This window comes from Anastrepha ludens, chromosome 4 (genome assembly GCF_028408465.1).
Source record: "Anastrepha ludens isolate Willacy chromosome 4, idAnaLude1.1, whole genome shotgun sequence".
NCBI lineage: Eukaryota > Metazoa > Arthropoda > Insecta > Diptera > Tephritidae > Anastrepha > Anastrepha ludens.
In genome coordinates this window covers 31989987-32014665 of record NC_071500.1, presented here as the reverse complement: position 1 = coordinate 32014665, position 24679 = coordinate 31989987, and the positions used below count along the sequence as shown (strand labels likewise).

Here is a 24679-nt window from a genome sequence, read left to right as displayed (position 1 = left end):
AATTTTGGTAGCCAATTAATATCGAGCCTCGCCGAACCGAACTTGCTGCAAACATCCGTCCATAATTCTTGAAGTTAATCGACTGCGCCTCTCTGTTTCAAATATTATTTGATTACACGGCACATAACTATGCTCTATGTTAGTTATATATTCACATGCACAGGTTCGTGTGTAAATTCATACTCACTTTTACACATTCCACTTTTTCCAACGTGTACCTACCGGCACTAGTCATTCTCAAAGCGCGCACTATCCACAGCTCTGAAAATCACTATTACTGTGTCAACCACAAAATTTTCATTCTAAACAATGCAAGTGAGTGACAACCACCACTTAAAAAGAAACAACAACAGTTTTTCGTACACAACATAATGATAAACAATTGTAACGGCAGCAACAATCAAAATTGCAATAACAATAACAATAATAATAGCCGTACCAATGGCAACAGTAACAATAATAAGATTCGGAAGAAGTAACCATGAGTAAAGGCATAAACAAAATGTAGGGCTTCACGTACTTTACTAGCACTGGGCCCCCTCCCACATACCAACACCACTACACTCCTCTCACTGGTGTCTTGCATTCCTTAGCTCGTCAGTTCTCATTTTGCATGCGCTGCACGCCAATTCATACACACAGGCGCACGTTTTGTTCGGCCTCATCTGAGTAACCGCGCGCTACGTACTCCTACCCATCTACTCGAATTTCGGTCTCCTTTTGCATGCGCTGCAACGTCTCTTACATGCCCGAAGAGTAGTACAGTTGTAGTTGGTACTTATTATGGTTATTATTACTGTGCCTATTGGACACTGAAATATTCTACATACATACATATGCATTCATATAGGCAGTGGAATATGCACACATATTTACTTATTTGTATACTCGTACATATCTTTAATAGTAAATCCTACTTTGTAGTAATCTCATCAGACATTTGAACGCCAGCTCCGCCAAAGCCAGCGCCACGGCACCAATTTCTCTGTGCGCGCAGTTTTGCCTTCCACGCTCTATTCTACACGCTTTGTAACTCACGCTATGAAAATGAGAGCATTCGTAGCGCAGACGCCTTTGACGCGAGACGAAGCATTACTACACCGGCTAAGCAAGGGAAAGGTGTATAGGAGCACAGTGGGTGAAAAAAATTGCGATTTGGAAGTTTTAGCTTTACTTAACTTACTCGCATATCTCGGGCTCATACCTCCTGGGCCAGCCGATGTCAGCTTAAATCTGAAAAAAATTAAAATTAGAGTTAAGTAGTGTTAAGCCTTTTTATACCCGAAGGGCACAACGTCGTCTCAGCTGATTAACAAAGCACTGTAACTCGATAACTGGAGAATTAACGCCCCGTTGGCCACCTCTTTAAAACCTTCGGCTGGTCACCCAGGTCTGGCCTTTTCCTTGCCCTATTCGAGGATCTTTTTTGAAAGGTTGTATCCATAATTCGATAGAAAATTGAATTTTAGGAAGCTCAAGTCGTTAGCTATAATAAAAATTTGTTAAATTCACGTCCAATGTCGAAAAGCCAGTCTAGTCAAACCTGGGTGCCCAACGGAGTGTTAAATGGAAATAATTTAGAGCCGTTCCACTCCATATTGCCGATCTCGGTCCGTTCTTGGTACGCTAAAATATTATCAAGTAAAGACCGGCTCTGGGGTCTACGTGGAATCCAGCGGGACAAAACTACACTTCGCTCTTGGAATGCATGCATCTGTGCTTGAAGTGGAGGTGTATGCTGTTGAAGAAACAATGAACTTTGTTGTGGAAAACAGATAAAGAGGCAGATCTATATGTGCCTGCAGCAATAGCCAAGCTGCGCTCATGGCCTTAGACAGCCCCCCAACCACTTCAAAGATAGTCGAGTCCTGTAAATCCAGGCTGAACTATGTTGGTAGACATAATAACCTGATGCTAACATGGGTCCCGAGACACGTGGGTATCGCGGAAAACGAGATCTCTGACTCTGTAGCCAGACTGGACTCTGGGACGTTATGCCACTCCCTTCTGCAGTCATCAAAGCCACTGTTAGCAAACGGGTTACTATAACCCACAAGCGAGCTTGGCAGGCTAAGAGAGGCTGCAGATGGACAGAACTGATGTTACCTGTCATGTCCGATCGACTGTCGCAGTTCCTCTTGTCACTAAGCATAGGGGACTGTAGAAGGCTGGTTGGACTGAAGATGGACCACTTTCTATGGGCAAAGCACATGGAAAAGGTGGGCACTTTGCCCAGCATTCGGAGAGGAGCATGATATGGTGGACCTCTTTCTGCCCTTTCTGTGCGTCAGCCCCGCCTTCGCTCGAATCAGGCTTGAGGTCTTTGGCGTTAATGTGTTAAGAAGCGACCACCTTGGCTCCTTGACAGCCCAAGATCTACTCAGAGGGAGGGCGAGTAGATTTAAAGAAAATTAAAAAGAGAACCTGAGTGCAGTACAATGGATTTAATTGTGTGTGAGTGCTGCACTTGCTAGTCTGCCCCGCCAAAACAAAAAAAAAAAAAAAACAACAAGTAACACAATTATCGGTTCCACCCCATTTTGTTGTGACACCCTCGCTACCAACAAATTATACGATTATTTCTTGACGACTAGTCAAGTGCTGAGCGGTTTGAGAAACCTCATAAGGTTGCTTACGTCTATGCCGGCCAGCTCATCGAGATTTTCGAAAAGCAGTTTGCCAAGAGTTAACATCCTCGCTTTCCATAGGGCAGGAAATTAAAAGAGGTAGGGAAGATAGTTTCCTTTTTCTTCGGTTGATTACAACTATGGCATAATAAAATATATTGTAAGGGGTGCCCATTTTGGCTGCCTGCTCTCCTATGGACCAAAAGCCAGTTATCACTGCCTTGAGTAGATTGCATTCTTGATTGCACCCAGTGGTGTGAATACCGATTCAGCATGAATGTTACTCATGGCAGATCCTCCCTCCTCTTGCCAGTTCGCCCACTTTTTCGTTTCCTTCAATTTTGCGATGCCCCGGGAACCAGATTAAGGTAACCTTATGGTTTCTTATTTCTGCTTTGTTCTACCAGTTGAGAGGTTTTTGTAGTCGAATTCAGCCTGGTAGACACTGCTAGTATTAGGAATACACAGATTTATCAAATTTAAGTCTATGAGACTATATACCTGCTCCAACCAACCAATAAACCGCATAGAGACAAATTTTAAATTCTAAAAATTGTTGCTTATTTTATTTTAATAATTTTTTTCGGTTAATATAGTTCACTTTTCTACAAAAACGTTACAAGGTTCTATGTTCCAAGTTTCAAAATTTCAGCAAAAAAATTCAATAAAATTTCTTAAAAATTTCACACTTTTCACTCAGAATCAGAAAAATTATCGAGTATGCAGTGTAAATTTGAAGTGGCTTAAAATTCGCGTTGACTTTTGAGAATTTTGTTTTTTTGTTGGTGGTCGTTTGCATTTGATCGATATAACCATTGCCCGACACTTACTGTAGAATGACGGTAAATCGACATTTCGACGTCTTCTTCAAAACTTCGCTCTATGAACTTCGCGAACAGATTTTCAAAGAAAGTTTCCACAATTTGGAAGGGTTTTTCTAGCATTCAATAATTCATGACGACTTGCCAATCAGTAAGAACAGAAATGTCCACACAGTTGGAAGTTCTCAGCTGACAAACGATAGTTATCGATGTCGATAGTTCTCATGCAGCTTAAAAGCCACCCTATATATGCGAATCCCAGGAAGTAATACATAAATTACCATGGCGATTATAGGCACGCCTTCTATTCTCCACTTCTTTGCTCGTTATAGGTACATATATGGGTTCAGCTCACTTGAAGAAAAATTTGCGTTTGAAAGCAACAACAAAGTTATCGAGTATGGTTAGGCCTCGCTAGCGAGTATGGCTAGACCTCGTGAAACTGGTATAACTAATTATTTTCAAGCCTGCCAACTCTTGGTGAAGAGATTTTCATTTACAAGGAGACTTGAGTTGCTCCAGCTTTATGAATGCTCTTTTGATGTTTCCGCCGTGTGAACGCACTTTACAATTGTTAGTTTTTTTTCTACAGTCGATAACAACATTGAGAAGAAAGAGAATACGAGCGCACGAGCAGCACAAGTAACGAATTGAAGCAATAAATGTTTCCCTGTGTGAACGTGGCCTTACTAATACTCATTAAGAGCTTTCAAACAAAAGTAAATTTGGCAGCTCCTTTCCTGCGCTAGCAACATCTGTTTATTAATATCACTTCCTTCATCTATTCGCTAGTGGCTAATACTTGGCGAATCGAAGAGGCCTTATATCTCATTTCAAAACTTTCAAACAAAATGTATTTTTCTATTATAAAACACTTTTAATAATTTGCTCCACTGTACTTTAGCATAAAAATAATAGTCAAGTTCCATTTCACTTTGTCCGCGTCTCGCATGCTTTGTTGCTGCATGCGCACGCGCGAACCGAATTATTTGCTGTTTATTATTATTATTATGGCTTTTTTAATATTGTTGTTGGTGTGAGAGTTCTCCTTTTTGTTTCGATTATTTATTTTGTATGCTAACAAATTCCTTACAATAATAATAACAACAGCAATAAAAGTAGTATCATCAACTAAAGCAACAATAACAACAAAAGCGAGTGATTGCAATAAATCCGCTATCAGCTTACTTCGTTAAGGTTGACAATCGGCACCAAACCAAAAACGAGCACAGAAAGAGTGCGTGGGAGGGGGAGTAGGAGAAGAAGGTGTAGCGGCCGTTGTTGGTGGCAAAATTAGTGAGAGTACTGCAAGTGCTTTGTTTTGCATTGTCAAATAGGCTGGCAGTCTGTAATTTCGTCATTTCATCAGCGAGTCGAGTCAGTCATATCGTCGGTATGCAGCGAGTATGTCAGTGAGCCACCCAACGAGGTGGGCACGCAGCTAGCCAGTCAGACAGACAGCAAGACGACGCCAGTAAATCAACCAACCAGCTACAAAGTAGCGCGGCCAGTTGGCCCCACAGTCACTCAGTAACTTCAGTTAAGTTAGAGGGACCAGCCGCAATCGTGAAACGCAATCGAAGTAATCGAGTCAAGTTATTACAAAGCGGAGAATTCTGCAGTAGAAAAGAAAGGAATTAAATAAGTGCGAGTGAGGGCGTTCTAAGAGTTCTACAAACATACGCGTGTAGATAAGTGAAAGTTTGCGGTGTGCCGTGTAAAATTAATCAGGTGGAAGAAATTAGTTCAACCGTTTAATATTAATTTATAAACGCAAATTTGAAATTTAGCGCAACGTCCCCCTAAACGAGTTTGATAGGAAGTAAGTGCATCAGAAATTCAATTTGTTTATTGCAAATCAGTGTCGAACGACCTGTGCAAAGTGGAAGAAGGCTGCGCGCCAGTGTTGTCCTCGTAAGCGTGTCGTTCGCGCCTTTTCGTGTGTACTTGCGTGCCTTCTTGTGTCCTTCCTCAACGTGCGTCTACTGAACTCGTCCCATTTTCGCATGTAATGGGACTTTCGTGTCCATTCCACATCCAATCCATTATCTCTCCCGTCCATTTGTTTATCGTGTGTGGGTCTTGTGCTCGTTTCAATGTTTACCTGCCATCAAGACCGCTTTAATAGCGGCATAATTTTGCATCGACTTTTTGTGCTGATTTCAACATTTTGCAGTCGCATCATCATGGCTCTCCGGCGTATTGATTCACTTAAACGGTTTATAGATCGTATGCAAAATTGGGTAAGTAGAAGAGAGCTTACACACATACATATACCTGTGCATGTGTATGTGTGTATGTACATATTAGCCTCTATAATGTAAACAAAATATTAGAAACTTGTAAATGTAGAAATTTAATTCAATTTATAGGCATTATTAAGTGCTCAGTAAGGTGTCTGCTACACCTTCAATATTTATTGAGATCGTTTGGTGGATTTAAGTATACTTACAGGTAGATATTTTGTAATATGGATCAATAATTCATCCTACACGTTCAATGAATTTCAGAGTATTGCCTAGGACTTTCTAAGAACTAATTCTATTTATTGATTTACTTATTAGCTGTCATGGCTGAGAAATAATTATTTTATTTAAAATAAATACTTATATGTAAGACTTCTCTACCTTTCAATATATAGTATACTCGTGCGTATATGTACGTAAAGGGTGATCAGAGTGGAGGTACTTTTTCCAATAGAGATTTTTGGACAGAGCGCGCGTGACTACGGTCAAACTAAATACAGGGTCCGGCACTCGAAGTGTGTCAATTAAAATGGTCATACATTTAGTTTGGAAAATTACTTTTATTCAATTCAAATTAAAAAATGTGTGAAAATAATAAAAAATTACAACTCAATTTACCTTTGCTCGATATGACCACCTTTTGTCTTGACTATGGCCTTGAGACGGTCCAGAAACGAATCGGAAACTGCCCAAATGTGCATTGCAGGTATTTTAGCACACTCGCGGACAATGAATTTTTTCAGCGCCTCGAGATTGACGAATCTTTTAGTTTGGACCTTGCACTCCAAAATGGTCCAAATAGAATAATCCATCGGATTCCCTTCTGGAGAATTAAGAGCCATTGTGTGGATGCTATGAAGTTTAGAACGTTGTTTTTTAGCCATTCTTGGTTCACTTGAGCTTTTTAAGACGTTGCCGAGTCCTGTTGAAACGTCCATGGTCTACCACCTAAATGTTTGTCTGCCCACGGTTTCACAGCAACCTTCAGAATACTTTCCCGATAATACTTCGCATTTACCTTGACGCCAGGCTCGATGAAAACGATTGCAGAGCGCTCATCTGCGGTTACAGCGGCCCATACCGTTACTTGTGGTGGTTGCTGCCTCCTGGTGGCCAACTGGTGACTCAAATTCTCGTATGAACAGTCGGTCAAATAAGCCCTATAGTTTTGGGAATTTACGAATTGCTCAATTTGAAAAATTGTCTCGTCAGAAAACACAATGTTCGGAAATTGACCGCTTCCGGCCAAGCAAAGCAACTCCATCGCTCTCTCAAATCCAACTTTTTACTGTTTTGGTGTGAGATCATGCACCTTTTGGATCTTGTAAGGCTTGACTTTGAGATCATTTTTCAGTATGCGGCGGATGCTACGGTCAGATAATTTCAGTTATTTCGCCATTTGATGGGCCAATGGGCAAAATTAAAAACAGATTAATATTATTGGATAATACAGTCCGAAGTGCAGAGAATATAGTATAGCGGCTGTAGATAAGTGTTTTGTCGAAGACCCGGAAGAGTCGATTTGGTGCCGATCTCAATAACTTTACCGAACTTTTGGAACTACCTGGGTGATTTTACACAATGATCTTGGCTTGAAAGTGAATAAAGTACAGCTATTCCAAGACTTAAAGCCTGTCAATCTTCCAAAGCGTCATAATTTCCGTCGTTGAGCTCTTGAAAAACTCGCCGAAGATCGACACTATGAATAAGCAGAGTTGCCATCTTTCGGCTGAATAGCAAACCGAAGCTATTCAAGAATACCAAACAACCGTTTTGTGTGGCCTATGGGCTCGAGGAGTCATCGGATAAACCAGCTTCGATTGAGGTATTGTAAGTCGATATTACTAAAGTTATTCATGAGATACCGACCGACCGGTACCTCTAAATTTATAACCTTTTATAATCAATACCCTTACACTTCAAAAACCATGAGCACAAGTAAATTTAATTGTGAACCCTACAAATAATTCACAGTGGGGGAATAGGGGACCTAAAATCGCGTTTTAAAAGTACGGCGCTATAGGGGGATTACTGTATAATTAGGAATAATTACATTACATCACAAATGGCACCAGTAGCTTAGACTGTCAACCTTCTAGGAAAGTAATTTAATGAAAAATTTAAGATATCGCCCGCGACAAACGATAACAAATCAACATTTTGACCTGTTTCCACTGTTTGCTTTCTTTTTTTAGCTCATTCCTCAAGAGCAATCCAAGTTTCAAATTTATTCAAAACTTAAAAATTCCAGAAAATTTTCATACAAATACAATTTTAATTTAGAAATTGTAAAACAATTTGCTGTTTACAGTTGTATACTTACTAAATTTTAGATAATATAAGGAGGTGTAGGTTTCAAGTTATTGAAGAATCCCGCTGATATTTGTACAATCGTTTTCCCTGACGCTATGGAAAATACACGTTGTTCTTATATTGTGAGTGAAAGGATGACAAGTTAGTGAAAGTTCTTTAATATATATGAGTACAATCTGGAAATTGGATTCTCATGCGTTTTTTTGAAGAGCTTGAGAGCTCGTATCTTGCTAGTCAGACAGTTGCAGAGAGAGCGTTAGCTTTTCTATATTTTTCCTTGAAAACTTTAAGTCCCCTGGTCCTGATGGAATATATCCAGCAATGCTAAAGAAGGAAGGAAACAGGCCGATTGTGGCCCTGAAAAAGATCTTCACAGCCTGTCTTGCAATTGGTCACATACCATCTCAACGGCGGCGTGTGAGGGTAGTATTTATTCTGAAACCAGGAACAGATGACTATTCTCTAGCTAAACGTTTTAGACTAATCAGTTTGACATCGTTCTTGTTGAAACGTCTAGAACGAAGGGTAGAGGAACATATTCGATTGAGAGTATTGCCGAGAAGTCCACTCCTTAGAAATCAACCTGCCTTCCAGAGTAAAAAATCATGTGAACCAGTTTTACATGATCTTATCAGCAAGACTGAAGCTGAGCTGGAAGCTGACGAATACACAAAGTGCATGTTCGTGCACATTGAGACGGCTTTTGAAAATGCCACTTTTGACTCAATATATGCCGAACGACACGAAATTAATCAAATCATTCCAGAGTGGATACATTCATTGCTCTCTAAGAGGCAGCTAAACGCTGGTGAGAACAGCGATGAATTAATTGCCGTCAGGGCCTAGCAAGAATGGTGTTCTTTCCCCGTTGTTGTGATGATTCGTCGTATACTCTCTGCTAATGGAGATGTAGGAGCTAAGGTTTCATGGCCAAGCATATGCGGGCGATGCCTGTGCGCTAACATCGGATAAATCCGTAAGAAGACTATGTATGGAAATGCAGAGAATTCTGGATACAAATCGACGACTGGTGCACGAGAGGTCTTTCCGCCAATCCGTACAAAAACTATCTTAGTATTGCTCAAGAGAAAACGGAATTTGGATAGACTTAGTCTTCCAGCACTGAAAACAGCACTGTGACACTCAGTCTCTCTGAGAAAGTTAAACATCAGGGAGAAATCTTGGATAAAGAACTGACTTGGGAAACAGATGTTTTGCTGAAAGTGGATCCCGCATTCGGGATCTTTCAACAATGCCGTAGAGCCATTGGTAAAACCAGGGGTCTGAAATATCCTGTGGTCCAATGAATATACACATCACTTATGCCGCCGTGCGACCGACTATGGTTAAGTACACACTTCGACTTTCACATATACAGTACATATCAGTACAATTACCGGCGATGCCCTAAATGCCCTGATTGATGTGCTTGGATCTTAAGATATAAGAGGAAGCATTAAAAGTGTGTAGGCTCCATAAATATGTTTTCTGGTACGAAGACGGAACTTCGGGACACAGAAAAATCTTTAAGATGCTATTTGAGCGGTATCACTGTTTTTGGTACCTAAGGACTCTCTACTGCCCATAATTTCATTTGGAAGGAAATTTAAGGTCAAGCAAAGGAGTAATTCAGAGTGCATTCAAAGAGGTTTTCTTTACCGATGGGTCCAAGAATGAAATAGCTTCTGGAGAAGGATGGTATTTAAAGGAGAGTAGTAAGTATCATTACGCTATGAGAGGAATAACAACTGCTTTCCAAACGGAAATTTTTGCCATTCTGAAAGTAGCAGAATGGATAATTGAGAGGGGATGGAGCGGGAAACAGACTGAAGTATGTAGTGACAGTCTCGTTCCACTAAAGGCTCGAGAACGCATACCCAGCCTCAAAGATTGCTCAAGAATGTAAGAAGGAGCTAAATTCTGTTGCAAAACAGAATAAGCTCATATTTATATGGGTTCAAGGACGCTGCGGGATTCAAGGGAATTAAATTGCCAATGAAATGGACAACTGCGATTTTAATGCAGAGACCAGAGCCAATAATCGGAGTCAGTTCTGCAGGAACATGAATTGGATCAGCGATTATGTATGCAAAGAGCGATGATTCGGTCTGGAACGCTGCAGAACTGCAAAATATTTTGTGACAAGCCCGAAAAGAAAACTGTCGAACTTTCTTATAAAACTTGAAAGAAAAGACGTTCAGTTGATGGGACAAAATGTATGGGGTCAACAAATGACCAGCCTTGGAATCATTTAGGACCCAAATTACCATTTTCTCAGTGAGTTTCCTGCATTTGCTAGAGCAAGGTGTCGAATTTTGGGTTCCGATGTGATGAGATCGAGTAAAATTCGTTCTCTCAAACTGGAGGATATTTTCAGATTTACCAATGAATCTAGAGAATTCTCACAGGTCTAGCTACCTGAAATGAAAACACTAATTCAGTCAGCATGGCTCTATAGCGCTCGCCATTCACCGTAACGGCGGCTCCTTCCTCATTTAAAAAACAGCCAGGATCGATGATGCCGCTAATGCTCTATGTACTGCGCGAACAAATTTAGTTTTTTTTTTCTCCAAGTAAATTTTTACAATTTGGAAGCGTTGGTCTGGCGTTAGACGATTCATGATGACTTGCCAAACCTCACTGAACAGACACAGTTCGCAATCTGAGCTGCCAAAATGGAGTTATTGATATCGATAAATCTCAAGCAGTTAAGAAATCGACCGGTACTCCTATAAAATTGAAAATTGAGGACTCAAAAGGCGTTTTCCATAATCTATGTGAAAGCTTATTAAATTTTTCTACTTGGGTTATGTTTTGGTTGTCGCTGTTTTACTTGAAACCTGACATTTCGCAAATTGAATGCTTTCTTAAATAATGTTAAAATTGCATTGAAACCAGCCCTCCGGAGCTTGAAAGTTAATATAACTTTTAGTTAGGCAAAAATCAGGAAATTACTTACAATTTCTTATGACTTCGCAAACACATTTTCAGTATCGCCGTTTTTATATGTAAATAAAAGAAGTCTTTTAATACATTTGTATGAAGCTCTGGAACTCTCAATGCCCCAAAAAGTATGACCTTATGTGGCGTGGAAAGAAACAATTATCGCGAAATGCAAGTAACGTTTATTTAAGAATTATTTTTTGATGCACTTTGCTTCCGTCATCAGAGTAACTGGGCAGGCATACCCTACGTACTCCTGAATGGGTTAAAATATATCGATCGGAAAAATCAAAGCTCGACTACTACAGAATATATATGTTTTGAGGTCATTAATTTTATTCGCGTGGAGTACCTATTTTTGTTTTTTCATGTTCATTTTGTGCTTGCTGTTAGTTGGCTTGTGATTTTAATCACATTTCTCCACACGTCAATAACAACGCAAATGTAAATGGTGTAACTGCAATGTTAGGTTTTTGTATAATCCAACTTAGACACTGTTTTTATAAACTGGAGCGTTGGTAGGTATAAAATATAAGGGTATGCATTACTTAATATATATAAACACGTTGGTTAATGGTTAATGGTTGTAAAGGGTTAAGGAGTAGCCCTTTAGCACTGCGACCATATTGATCTATTGTGCACCCTATGCTGTCTATTGACTGTTAAGTATGCTTATGAATTGTACCAGCTCCTTCTGAGGGAGTGATTGAAGGTCTTCATCTGTAAGCATGAACTTGTTTAAAAACCTTTTCCTTCTGTACGTCAACCCCGGACATTCGATAATGAGATGCTCCATAGACTCCTCATCTTCGCAGCAGAATCTGCAGGTGCTGGTGTTAGATATGCCTAATTTATGTAAGTGTTTGTTGCAGGTGAAGTGACCCGTGAGGGCGCCTGTGAGAGTGCGAATGCTCTTTTTGTTTAACGTGAGGGCCATCTTGGCTCTTTTAGCGTTGAAACTTAAGAACTTTTTGGAGTGTCTAAGACCCTCTACATTGTTCCAATGCTGATTTAATAGAGGTTTGGCCCAGTATTTTATTTTTTGTTTTAGGTTGTTTTTGTTGAATCCGAACATAGGACTAGGTCCGATGAAGTTTTATTCTGCCCCTTTTTTGGCTTGAAAGTCTGCCTTTTCGTTGCCGTCATATCCCTCATGTCCCGGTACCCTAATTAATGATACATTGTTTTTGGATGCCAGATTATTGAGTGCCTTGTGGCATTCTAAGAGGGTTTTTGAGTTGTATGTATAGCTATCTAAAGCTTTTAGGACTGATTGGCTGTCCGAGAGTATTTTAATCCTTACTCTCTTGTGGTTTCTGCGTTGCATGATGTTTACTGCTTCCATTATTGCGTATAGTTCCGCTTGGAAGATAGTCGTGTCCCTGGTGAGAGTGTATGATTTGTGGATTCTGGGCCCCACTACACCTGCTCCTACACCGTAAGGTGTTTTTGATCCATCAGTGTACCATTTTTGTGAATCATCATTCATCCATTTCGGGTTTGTTTTCCACTCGATCCTCTCAGGAAAGGTAACTGTGTATCCCTTTGTGAAACAGAGGATTGGGTCGATGTGGTCTGAAACTTGAGCCATGCTTATGGTATTTTTGATTTTATTTAGGATATTTAGGTGACCGGTGAGGTTGCCGAATTTGAAATTTACTTTCATGTGTAGCATGAGTGCTTGCGTAGCTGCTTCCTCTTGGATTGCTATTTGAAGTGGTGGGAGATTAAGGAGTGCTTCCATGCCAGCTGTTGGGGTAGTTCTCATAGCCCCTGTGATGCATAGACAAGCAAGCCTTTGTACTTTTCCCAGTTTGGTTATCGCTGTTTGTTGGATAGATTTGCTCCACCATACTAGTGCCCCATACAGTATGATTGGTCTAACCATTTGGGTGTATATCCAGAGGGCCATACTAGGGCTGAGGCCCCAGGATCTCCCTAGTAGTTGTTTGGTTGTCCACGAGGATTTCGTGGCTTTTTTGTTATATTATTTATGTGTGATTCCCAAGTGAGCTTTTTATCTAAGGTTAAACCTAGATATTTGACCTCTTCCTTTAGTTCTATCACTGTTTCATTTAGTTTCAATGCAGGAAACTCTAACTTTCTTTTTCTTGTGAAGGGGATTATTGTGGTTTTGTTAGGGTTGATCGATAGCCCCTCCTTTTTACACCATTCCCATGTTGCGTTCAAGGCATTTTGCATTAAGTCTGTTAGTGTCCTTTCATGGTTGCCTTTTATTATAACAGATATGTCATCTGCATAACCAATGGTTATAAATCCCTTATTGTTTAGGTGCTGCACCAAGTCATCAACTAGAAGGGACCATAGCAGTGGAGAAAGAACTCCTCCTTGCGGACATCCCTTTACTGTTGTGACATTAAGTTCAGCTTGGCCTAACGAGGCTTTAATAATCCTCTGATTAAGCATTTGGCTTATCCAGTGAGTTAATATTGGGTTTGCACCTCTTTTTTCGAGTGCTGTTTCCATGGATTTGTAATTTGCGTTGTCGAAGGCTCCCTCTATGTCCATAAAGGAACATAGGGCTATTTCTTTTTGCTTTAGGGCCTTTTCTATATTGACAACGAGTGTGTGCAGTGCTGTGACTGTGGATTTCCCTTTTTGATAAGCAAATTGCAGCTTATGAAGGGGTTTTTTGAAAATTACTTCTTCTCTTAGATGGTATTCGAGTAGTTTTTCCATTGTCTTTAGCATGAACGATGATAGACTGATTGGTCTGTAAGATTTTGGAGAGTCAGGGGGTTTGTTACCTCCCTTAGGGATAAATATTACCTTCACTTTCCTCCATATCTTTGGAATGTATTCCAATATTAGGCTAGCTCTGAAGATTTTCACCATGACTCAGATCAGTTCCACAGTGCCTTTGGATAGAAGTGCTGGGAATATTCCATCCGGCCCTGGTGATTTTAAACACGTTAATACAAGGTGAAGTCCAAAATAAACGAGACTGCCGTCACAAAAATGTTTGTTTTTGATGGCGCCATCTTTTTAATGAGTTAGTGCGTTGGAAGTTATATCCCTAGCTGACTCCCAGTGAAAGCTTGGTGACATTCGATTCAGTAGAAGCGAAGTTATTGTGTCTAAAGTCTCAGTATGTTTGTGTCATCGGTACAAAAATGAGTTTCGAACAAAGAGCTAATATCAAATTTTGTTTTAAAATCGGTGAAACGTTTACCAAAACATTTGAATTGATGAAAAAAGTATATGGCGATGGTTCTCTCTCTCATGCTAGAGTTCATGAGTGGCTTACACGTGAGATGGTTGTGAAAACATAACTCATAATAAACATACGAGTCGCCCAAGCCAGCAATCACCGAAATTTCAATCGAAATTCTTCGTAAATTTATCAAAAATTAACCTAAACCATCTTTCAAATTCATGGAATCGGAGTTGAATAGCTCCAAAACATCGATTTGTCGCATTTCAACTGATCATTTGGGCTTTCAAAAGGTATGTGCACATTTCATTCCGCACAAGTTAACTGAGGAGCAAAAATTGCTCAGAATTCACCATTCGAAAGATCTCATTAAAGAGGCGAGAAAATACTTCCTTTGAAACATTGTAGCTGGTGATGAAACGTGGTATTTCCAACATGAACTTGAAACTAAGTGTCAAAGTGCCGCATAAAAGGCCCCAGACGAGCCACTACCCAAAAAATCGCGTTTAGAGAAATCAAAAATCAAGTCGATGCTCATTTGTTTTCACAATTGCAAAGGAATTGTCTACAAAGAGTTCGTGCCAATGGGCCAAACCGTCAATGCATTTTCCTATCTTGGCGCCTTGAAGCGTTTGTTGTATCGCAATCGTCGATTTCGCCCTGAATACCGCGAAGGAGGAAGCTGGCGCTTATTACATGATAATGCACCATCTCACCGATCCACTCTTATGACTGACTAGAAATCTCATTTTAACCATCAATCACTCACCGTATTCGCCTGATATGGCTATCTGTGACATATACCTATTCGGAAAATTGCATTTGTCCATGAAAGGAAAACCTTTTACGTCCATCGAGGTCATCCAAAAGGCTTGTACCGAAATCCTGAAGAACATTTCGGTCAATGTCCTAAAACATTCTTTCGAAAAGCTTTTATATCGCGCAAAACAGTGTATCGAAGCCAGAGGGGACTACTTTGAGAAATAAATTTAAAGTTATCAGAACGAAGCTCCTTTCGTTTCTATTTTACCACAGTCTTGTTTATTTTGGACTTCACGACATATGTATATCGTGTGTGTTTTTTTAGCTTCAAAGAACTATCGACATCGATAACTATGGTTGTCAGCTGAAAATGGCAAACTGTTTTGATATTTATGCTCAGTAAAGTTTGGCAAGTCATCATTTAACGGTTGAAAAGTGCTACAAAATTCTGGAAATTTACTTAGAAAAGAAAATAGATCTGTTTGTGAGATTCATAGAGCCTTGGCGGCACCATTATCGGTCCTCACATCTTTGGAAATGAGGAAGAAGCTGTCGCTGGCTAATGCCAGCTGAATTTTTACTTCCAAAAACTCATCAACTAAACATCGGCGATATTCAGTTCCAACAAGGTGACGTAACTTGCCACACAGCGCGCTTAACAGTCGACTGATTGCAATATTCAAGCCACCATTGATGCCATACGGCCAGATTTATAGGAAAACGTGGATAAATATTGGATTAATCGAATGGATCATGCAGCTCATAGCTGCGGCAGACACAAGTCGTGTATCTATCCTATCTTCTATAAACACCAATTCACTCATTCCCTTGCTGGATACATCCTCACACTATAACAGAAAGTTAGTGAAATTTCACTGTCGGTATAATATTCCGCCTTTCAAGTGCTTTTAATGGCAGTATCCAACCGGCCGCCGTAGCCGAATGGGTTGGTGCGTGATTACCATTCGGAATTCACAGAGAGGTCGTTGGTTCGAATCTCGGTGAAAGCAAAATTAATAAAAACATTTTTCTAATAGCGGTCGCCCCTCGGCAGGCAATGGCAAACCTCCGAGTGTATTTCTGCCATGAAAAAGCTCTTCATAAAAAATATCTGCCGTTCGGAATCGGCTTGAAACTGTAGGTCCCTCCATTTGTGGAACAACATCAAGACGCACACCACAAATAGGAGGAGGAGCTCGGCCAAACACCTAACAGAAGTGTACGCGCCAATTATTTATTTTTTTATTTTATCCAACCTTTATTCCGCCCATAATTGTAATACAGCACGATTTTAATATCAGCACAGAATATTACAACAACAATCTGGTTGAGCTAGGTACGTTCTATGGAAAAATAATAAGAGCTTTTCAATATGTTGTGCAGGGAAAAAAGTCTTATTTCAGGCAACTCGTGAAGTCTATCTCGATAATTACTCTATAAAACTCACCAAAACTGGGGTAGCAATCACGCCCCCTTTTTATGTGTTAAGACTAAGTTTCCGCCCTTCTGATGCTTCTATAAGTCTAATTGTCTATGTATTTATTTGATTCCAAAAACTTATGGTTTGCCGCAATTATTTTTTTAGTAAAAATGCGCGGGAATAAAACGCACTATATACGAGGGGTGCCTTTTATATGTCGGGATTAGAGAACAATCTCAAATTTTAATTATCGAAAATCACTTTATTGTTTTTCAAAATATTCTCCATGAAGATCTATCTATACACTTTTACATGCGTTTGAACCAATTGTCGAAGCACTTTTGCCACTCTGAATGAGGTACCTCCAAAACATGCATTCTGAATGCCGTAACCGCTTCTTCAGGTGTCGAAAAACGTTGACCTCTCACTTTGTTTTTTACGTACGGGAATAAAAAGAAGTCATTCGGTGCCAAGTCAGGACTATACGGCGGATGACCCATTAATTCGATGTTTTGGGTGCTCAAAAATGCAGTTGTTTGAGCCGATGTGTGAGAGCTCGCATTGTCCTGGTGAAGAGTGATCCGTCTTTGGCGATTGGTTTTCCTAATTTCTTGGAAGACAACTGGCAAACAAATGGTTGTGTACCACTCAGAATTTACTGTTCTGCGTTGTTCTAGTGGTACGGTTGCGACATGTCCAGTTTTACCGAAAAAACAGGCGACCATTTGCTTGGAAGTGTTCGTGCGCGAACAACTTTTGTTGGATTTGGCTCATCTTGAAACACCCATACAGTCGACTGCTGTTTACTTTCGGGCTCATACGCGTAAATCCATGATTCATCACCTGTCACGATGTCATAGACGCGATAGTATTTTTTGAGCATTTCCTTCGACCAATCGACACGAGCCTATTTTTGAGCGATTGACAAATTGTGTGGGATCCAAAGCGAACAAATTTTTTTGACAGTCAAATGTTTATGCAATATTGAATGTATGCTGGTCCCACTAATGCCTAAGATTGTCTCAATCTCACGATAGGTCACATGACGATCTTGCAATATCAGTTCGCGCACAGCATCAATGGTTTTCGGAACAACAACTGATTTTGGACGACCTTCACGAAATTCGCCATGGAGTAAACTACGACCACGATTGAATTCACCATACCATCGATAAACACTGGTCCTTGATGGAGCTTCATCGCCAAAAAATGAATTAAGTTCATCCATGCAATGTTGCTGAGTTAATCCACGTCGAAAGTTGTAAAAAATAATCGCACGAAAATGTTCACGATTTAATTCCATTTTTGGATCGAGATGAATCTTTTAAGTTACTGTAAAAAACACAAATAGAGCTGGTATTTCAAAACGTTCTGAGTACGTAAAAGCCAAAAATGTCAAACTTTGCGATACAGCTGTCAGTTGCCAGATTGCAACACCAGGGTTGCCAAATCCCGACATATAAATGGCACCCCTCGTACCCAGACCGAATTTAGTACAAATGTCCTTAGTTGTTGAGTTTCGGAATTAGCAAGCAAGTAATATATATTATATTTTGAATACTTCTTATTTCTTTTTTTTTTTGATAGCAGAAAATCGCCGAACACGTCAAACTCTTGTCTTATTTATGCCCCTCACAAACAAACTAAACCTGCTTTATTGCTAAAACCGTGAACATATCTTCGAGTCGAGTGCACCAAAATAAAAAAAATAAAAGCTGAAAGTCGAATATACGAAGCCAGCGAAATTTGAAAATTCACCTTATTTTTTGAACACTCCTCATATGTTGCACTGTGCTCCACTTTGGCAATTTCCTTTAACTGATTATCAATTCGAATTAAATTAAAAACTTTTGCAAGCCGATGTTTTTGTTTTCGCTTTTGGGCTCAATCAACCAGAACGGCATACCCTTTCCTATTTGTTGGCACTTTATTTTGCAATAAGCCGGTCGAGCGTTCCTACTCGAGGAAGTCCTTGGCAACGGACATCAAAAATTAAAGTTTAACATTTAACAATTAACTTAATTGATTTTCTCACTGCGGGTAAAATGATACTTTCCACTGGTCTCTTACATGCACACACACACACATTCAGAGGTTGTGCATGCCTGCAAAGCGCATTAAAAGTTAAAATGCAAAGTTTTTTGCACTGATATCAAACATTGCATGCATTCAACTATGGCGCGTATGGTAAACTAGCGTGACTAACGGCAATACTTTCGTGGATTTGGTGCACTCGCATTCTTCCCCTTTTTTGAAAGGTGGGGTTAGTGTTATCCTGGCTGAGCGCTATGAATTTAACTATCCTTTTGGCGGGACGCACATATGCACATACATATAAAGGGTGGTTAAATTTCAAGGGCCGATGTTGAATGTAAACCCCAAAGAGAAATGACAATAATTTCTTAAAAACATTGTATTAAATACAAAATCAACACCGGCCCTTAAAACTTAACCACCCTTTATAAGTACTTACATAAGTTACGGTACTGCGATTCCAAGCGACTCAAAATAATTTTTTCCAAAACAGGGTCAGTCGCTGACCGTCGCTGATAAAAACTTTAAATATTTAGTTTTAAATTTATGGACAACGCCGACGGATAATGAATACCATTGTTTTTGCATAATTTTTTATTTTAGTTTTCTGATCCATATATGTAAAGGGTAACCATTTTAGTTTTTCCCTTTGTTATGTTTATCAATAGCATCCTGCTAACAGCGGTTTTAGTAAGACCTTCTTTTTTATCATGAATTTTTTCTCGCTTGTATCATAAAAAATTGGATTGAGCTTGAAATCCCCATAATCAAAATAAACAAGCATGAAATCCTCATGTTTTGAGTGAAAGGCGATTCGAATAGGTAGGAAAAGTAATGAGCCTTCCCGCACGGAGTGTCTACCAAGCGATCAACTGAATCGGCTGTTGGGGGAAAATGATCGGTGGACCTTCCCCTTCCACTAGAAACCGGTCCCAGTTCGCTGGCAACAGCGGTGCAGCCAGCAGTGAAAGCTGTTTTAAAAGTGTGTTAGGATTTTGCAGTGGCGAAAATGCAGCGATCGTTGGAGCAACGTTAATCGATCAAATTTTGCGTAAAGCTAAACAAAACGAGTACCGAAACCATTGGGCTACTCAAGGAGGCTTGCGGGGACCAATCTCTGTCCAGTGCCCAGGTAAAACGGTGGCGCAAGTCGTTCAAGGAAGGCCGGGAGGACGTCGAAGACGAACAGCGTTCTGGAAGGCCTTCGACGACGCAAACAGACGAAGATGTGAACCGGGTTCGTGAATTTTTGAACATTGGCCGTCGTGCTAGTCTATGTGAGAACAGTGAAGAGTCAAATTTAACTTTTAACGCGCATGAAAAGAAAGCTGAAGGGGAGGCGTTTCGACTCCATCGAGGCGATCCAAAAAACTGTGACAGCCGAATTGAACGCGATTCCGGCAGATGAGTTTCCTGCAGTGGAAGGACCGCTACCAGCGGTGTATTGACGCTCAAGGGTCCTATTTTGAAGAATATTTATTGTATAAGCCAAAAGGTTTAATAAAACTCCTTAAAAAAAATAAGACTCATTACTTTTAAATCAAACCCTGTTTATGCATAGAACAAAAGTTCAAATAAGAGATTTTACTAACATACATACATAATTTTATTAAACAAAAAAATGTGCAACAAATAAACAGTTGTTTTCAATGGATGTAAAGACTGTTCTTGAATGGTTGTACTTAAAATTTTTTCAAGAAAATGAATATTTAGAATAATTTTCAAGTCTGTCCAGCCCACGAATAACCCTATATTATATATATATATATATAATTGGCGCGTACACCTTTGTTTTTTTTTGGTATTTGGCCGAGCTCCTCCTCCTTTTTGTGGTGTGCGTCTTGATGTTGTTCCATAAATGGAGAGTCCTACAGTTTTAAGCCCACTCCGAATGGCAAATGGTTTTTATGAGGTGATTTTTCGTGGCAGAAATACACTCGGAGGTTTGCCATTGCCTGCCGAGGGGCGACCGCTATTAGAAAAATGTTTTTCTTAATTTTGGTGTTTCACCGAGATTCGAACCGACGTTCTCTCTGTGAATTGCGAATGGTAGTCACGCACCAACCTATTCGGCAACGGCGGCCGCCCTGTATTAAGTTAAAATATTTTAGTGAAAGTCATAATGTTGCGGTTAGAATAGCATCAGCTACATTTTCTTCTTTAAAACGGGGAAGGAATTATAGCCAGTGTCTATGCGCGCAGACTGTCGGCCATCCATTTCCGTTCTGCGGTGTTTGTCATTCAAGGTGTGGCTGATAAGTCCTGCAAACCTTACTCGCAAACGGCTGCCTTTGCAAACGGAAAATACATATGGTATACAAAAATGGGGTTACTTTTATGACTCTTCAGCCGAATGACTGGAATTATACGCCATTTAAAGCTTGGCGCATTCCCCGAATACTTTAATAAATCGCGAAATATTTTTCGCCCACACTTTGCGCCACCGTTACAAATGCACTTTAATTTCCCTTAGGCATATAAACACACACAAATACATGCATACACACTGGTATGTAAATATGCGCCTGGTGAGTGGCTTTCAGTTATGAGAATATTAAACTGAAATTAGTGAAATTTGATATTAGTTTAGAGTTTGCAAAACTTGAAAATATTTGGCATTTATTAAACTTTTTTTTACAATTTTTTTTTATATCCATTATGCAGACTGAATATTAATTTTCGTTGCTGGACTCGGTTGGTATGCCAATTTGTGTTAATTCGATGCGCCGGCTCATGTGCAGCTATTGCAAATTCCTGGCAATGCGATGCGCGCAAAAAGAAAAACGAAAAAAAAAACAGAAAAATTTAAAGTAAAAGAACAAAAATAGTAAGGAAAGCAACAATATCATCACAACAAAAAGAAAAAACGCCATAGCAACGAGTGAAAACAATGTGGGTGCCGCTTCGGTTGCACGTTTGATGCATGCAAATTCTCGAATTTTTAAACGGCCATTAATAATGCCAAGGTACATGAAGACTCATACGTGGGCAAAACGACAACGAAAAAAAAAAACCCAAAATCAACTGGCAATGAGCTAAACTTTGACTAACCAACTTGATTTAACGGCCTAGGTGGTGTTTTGAAAATGTGAATAGTAATAATTGAAAGTGAAACAGAAGGGCAGGCAGACTAACTGTTTTGCATGGTAAATGGGCAATAAATTTTGAATGGTAATGAGTTTTGTAGTAGAAAGAGAAGATTAGCTGGTTTACTATGAAAGTGTATTTATACAAGATTGAATTTATTTCTTTGGGGTATTTGGTCGCGCTCCTCCTCCTATTTGATGTTGTTCCACAGTTTAAAGCCCACTGTGTTTTTTATGAGCGGATTTTTCATGTCACAAATAAACTCAGAGATTCCCCTTTGCCTGCCGAGGGACGACCACTATTCGGAAATACTTTTTCTTCCGTTTGCTGCTCATGCACGGAGATTCCAATCTGTGCATTACCGAATGGTAGTCACGCACCAACCCTTTCGGCTATGATGGGCACCGTGCAGTATAATTAATTTTTTCTTGATTCTCCAAATGGACAGGAAATTTGTTTATGTCTACAGTAACTACCTTCAGTATTTGTAATTCTTGTAATTGTTTTAAACTACTCGTTATTTATCTATATATATAAAAGAAAGTCATGTTAGTTACACTATTTATAACTCGAGAACGGCTGAACCGATTTGGCTGAACATTGATGGAGAGGTAGCTTAGAACCAGGAAACGGACATAGGATATTTTTTATCCCATTCGAACGCGTTTCCGTGAAGTCACTATAAAATGATGTATAACAAAAACGCAAATGACAGCTAAACGTAATTTTGTCTATGGTTAAGTAGAAAATTTTGGTAATACTATATTATTACACTTGGAATGCTTCATCGAAGAATTTTCAACGACGGAAGCAAGGTGATACGGTTACTGGTTATCCGGATGTGCGTTCTAATGATGCTCTTGGTCGTATGTATACAGTTCATCCAAAGAATGATGAATGCTTCTATTTGCGGTTGTTGCTGGTAAATGTGCGTGGTCCAACGTCATTCGAGTCACTACGGACTGTTAATGGTACAATATTCCCAACATATCGTTCTGCATGTGAAGAACCCTATTTACTAGAAAACGATACCCATTGGGATACGACAATCGTTGAAGCCATTATCTCTGCATCTCCAAGTCAGATACACACATTATTTGCTATCATCATTTCTACATGCTTTCCATCGAACCCATCTAACCTATGGCATAAATACAAGGATAATATGTCAGAAGTTATTTTACATCAAATTCGTGTCAGTTCCAGAAATCCGGATCTTGAGATGAATGAGGAGATACATAATCGGACTTTACTCTTGATCGAAGACATGTGTTACCTTATGTGCGGTAGTTTATTAGACAGGTTAGGAATGCCAGCGCCAAATAGTGAAATGAATGACGCATTTAATTGAGAGTTGGAACGGGAACGTGAATATGATCACCAGGAATTAGATTTAGTAGTTCAAACGAATGTACCTCTGTTCAATCGCTAACACAAAGAAGTTTATGATACATTAATGAAAGCAATTGATGATGGAAATGGTGGTTTATATTTCCTTGATGCCCCTGGCGTAACTGGTAAGACATTCCTCATGCCAGTAATTTTAGCCACTGTTCGTGCCAGATCCAACATTGCGCTTGCAGTTGCTTCTTCTGGAATAGCAGCTACATTGTTAGAAGGATGCCATACGGCTCATTCAGCATTAAAATTGCCGTTAAATCTTCAAAAAATTAAAGAACCAAAATGTAATATTTCAAAAACTCAGCAATGGCCAAAGTTTTATCAGCATCGAAAATCATCATCTGTGACGAATGCACAATGGCTCATAAGAGTGCATTAGAAGCACTTAACCAAACATTGAAAAATATAAGCCATGACTCGAGATGTTTTGGAGGCGCAATGATTTTACTGTCTGCCGACTTCCGCCAAGCATTGCCAGTAATTCCAAGATCAACGGCTGCTGACGAAATAAACGCTTGCCTCAAATCATTGAATCTATGGCGCTATGTGAAGAAAACTTCAGCTGACAACAAACATGAGACTTGCATTACTTAATGATACAAGGTGCTTAAATGAAGAGTTCAATCTATTAAAGCTTCATTGACATACTTGATTATTAAAAAAATTAACTTAATAAAATCAAAAATCTGCTTTTTAATTGCCTCTAGGGCGGAACAAAGTTAGCCGGGTCAGCTAGTTATTCATATATGTATGGCCTCGTGATGATGTGATGCACTTCAACGACTGAAATCTACATTAAAAATGTCAAAATGTGATCTTATTGTCTAAAATATTAGAAATCATGTCTTTGGCGATATCAACGCGGTTCGTTTTTTGCATGAAATTTAGATAGTTTGGAACGAACTTTGGATCAGCGCGTTTAAAACCTAAAGCATTAACTACAATGTCCCGAACGGATCCCAAAGCAATGTTCTGTCTGTCCTCTGCCAGACCTCTATCAGCTTTCTGATGATTAACTTCCGGTTCCCGATCAACTTTTCTATCACTTTATTGAGGTTTTCACCTGCCACTAAGTTCGGCATCCTTGATGATGCCTCTGTCATAGGACGGAATAAGCGCGACATTATTGAGAGAAAAAAAAAACAGTACGAGGCGTGTTTTTAAAGTAAGTACCGTTTCGACATAAAAAAAAACAACAAGTAAATTTTTTTCAAAAATAATTTATTCACTTGAAAGGCCATAATTTACTATTCTTTTCTACATAATTTCTATTACTATTGAGGCATTTATCGTATTTTGGGCGCAGCTTTTGTATGCCACCGTCAAAGAAGTTTGCCGCCTGATTAGACAGCCCCTGCTTCACAGTCGTTCTTACTTTGTCATCATCGGAATGTCGCTGCTCCGCCAGATGCTTTTTCAAGTGCATAAACAAATGGTAGTCGCTCGGCGCTAGATCGGGACTGTATGGAGGGTGGTCCAATTGTTCCGAGCCAAAAGAAGTGTAATGGTCTTGTGTTCGATTTGCTCTATGTGGACGGACATTATCGTGGAGTAGAACGACACCTCGCTAAGCATGCCACGCCTGAATTGAATTTGAATTGCGCGGCGCAGTTTTTATAAAGTACGCACAGTACGCTGCTGCATTGATCGTGTCGCCTCGAGTCAAAAAATCTACCAGCAACACATCATTTCTGCCCCAGTGCACATGATTTTCTAAGCAGAAATTGTTTGTTTGAATTTCACTTTCATAGGGGATGATGAATGCCGCCATTCCATTGATTACTGCTTCGATTCCGGTGTAACGTAGGCCATCCATGCATGTTTCATCGCCTGTGACAAAATGGCTTAGA

General features: G+C 39.7%; 1 protein-coding gene across 2 annotated transcripts in view; it reads left to right on the top strand.

Annotated features, from left to right (window-relative positions):
- The first annotated feature begins 4473 nt into the window (after positions 1-4473).
- The window catches only part of LOC128861494 (general transcriptional corepressor trfA-like), a 66862-nt gene continuing 46656 nt past the window's right edge, over positions 4474-24679 (top strand). Inside the window, exons 1-2 of one of the 2 annotated variants that reach the window (XM_054099665.1) lie at positions 4474-5270; positions 5625-5691. In XM_054099665.1, the coding sequence (XP_053955640.1) occupies positions 5635-5691 (57 nt within the window). In that variant the 5' untranslated portion in view covers positions 4474-5270; positions 5625-5634. Of the gene's footprint in view, positions 5692-24679 lie in introns of both variants that reach the window. The other variant, XM_054099663.1, reaches the window with a different exon arrangement.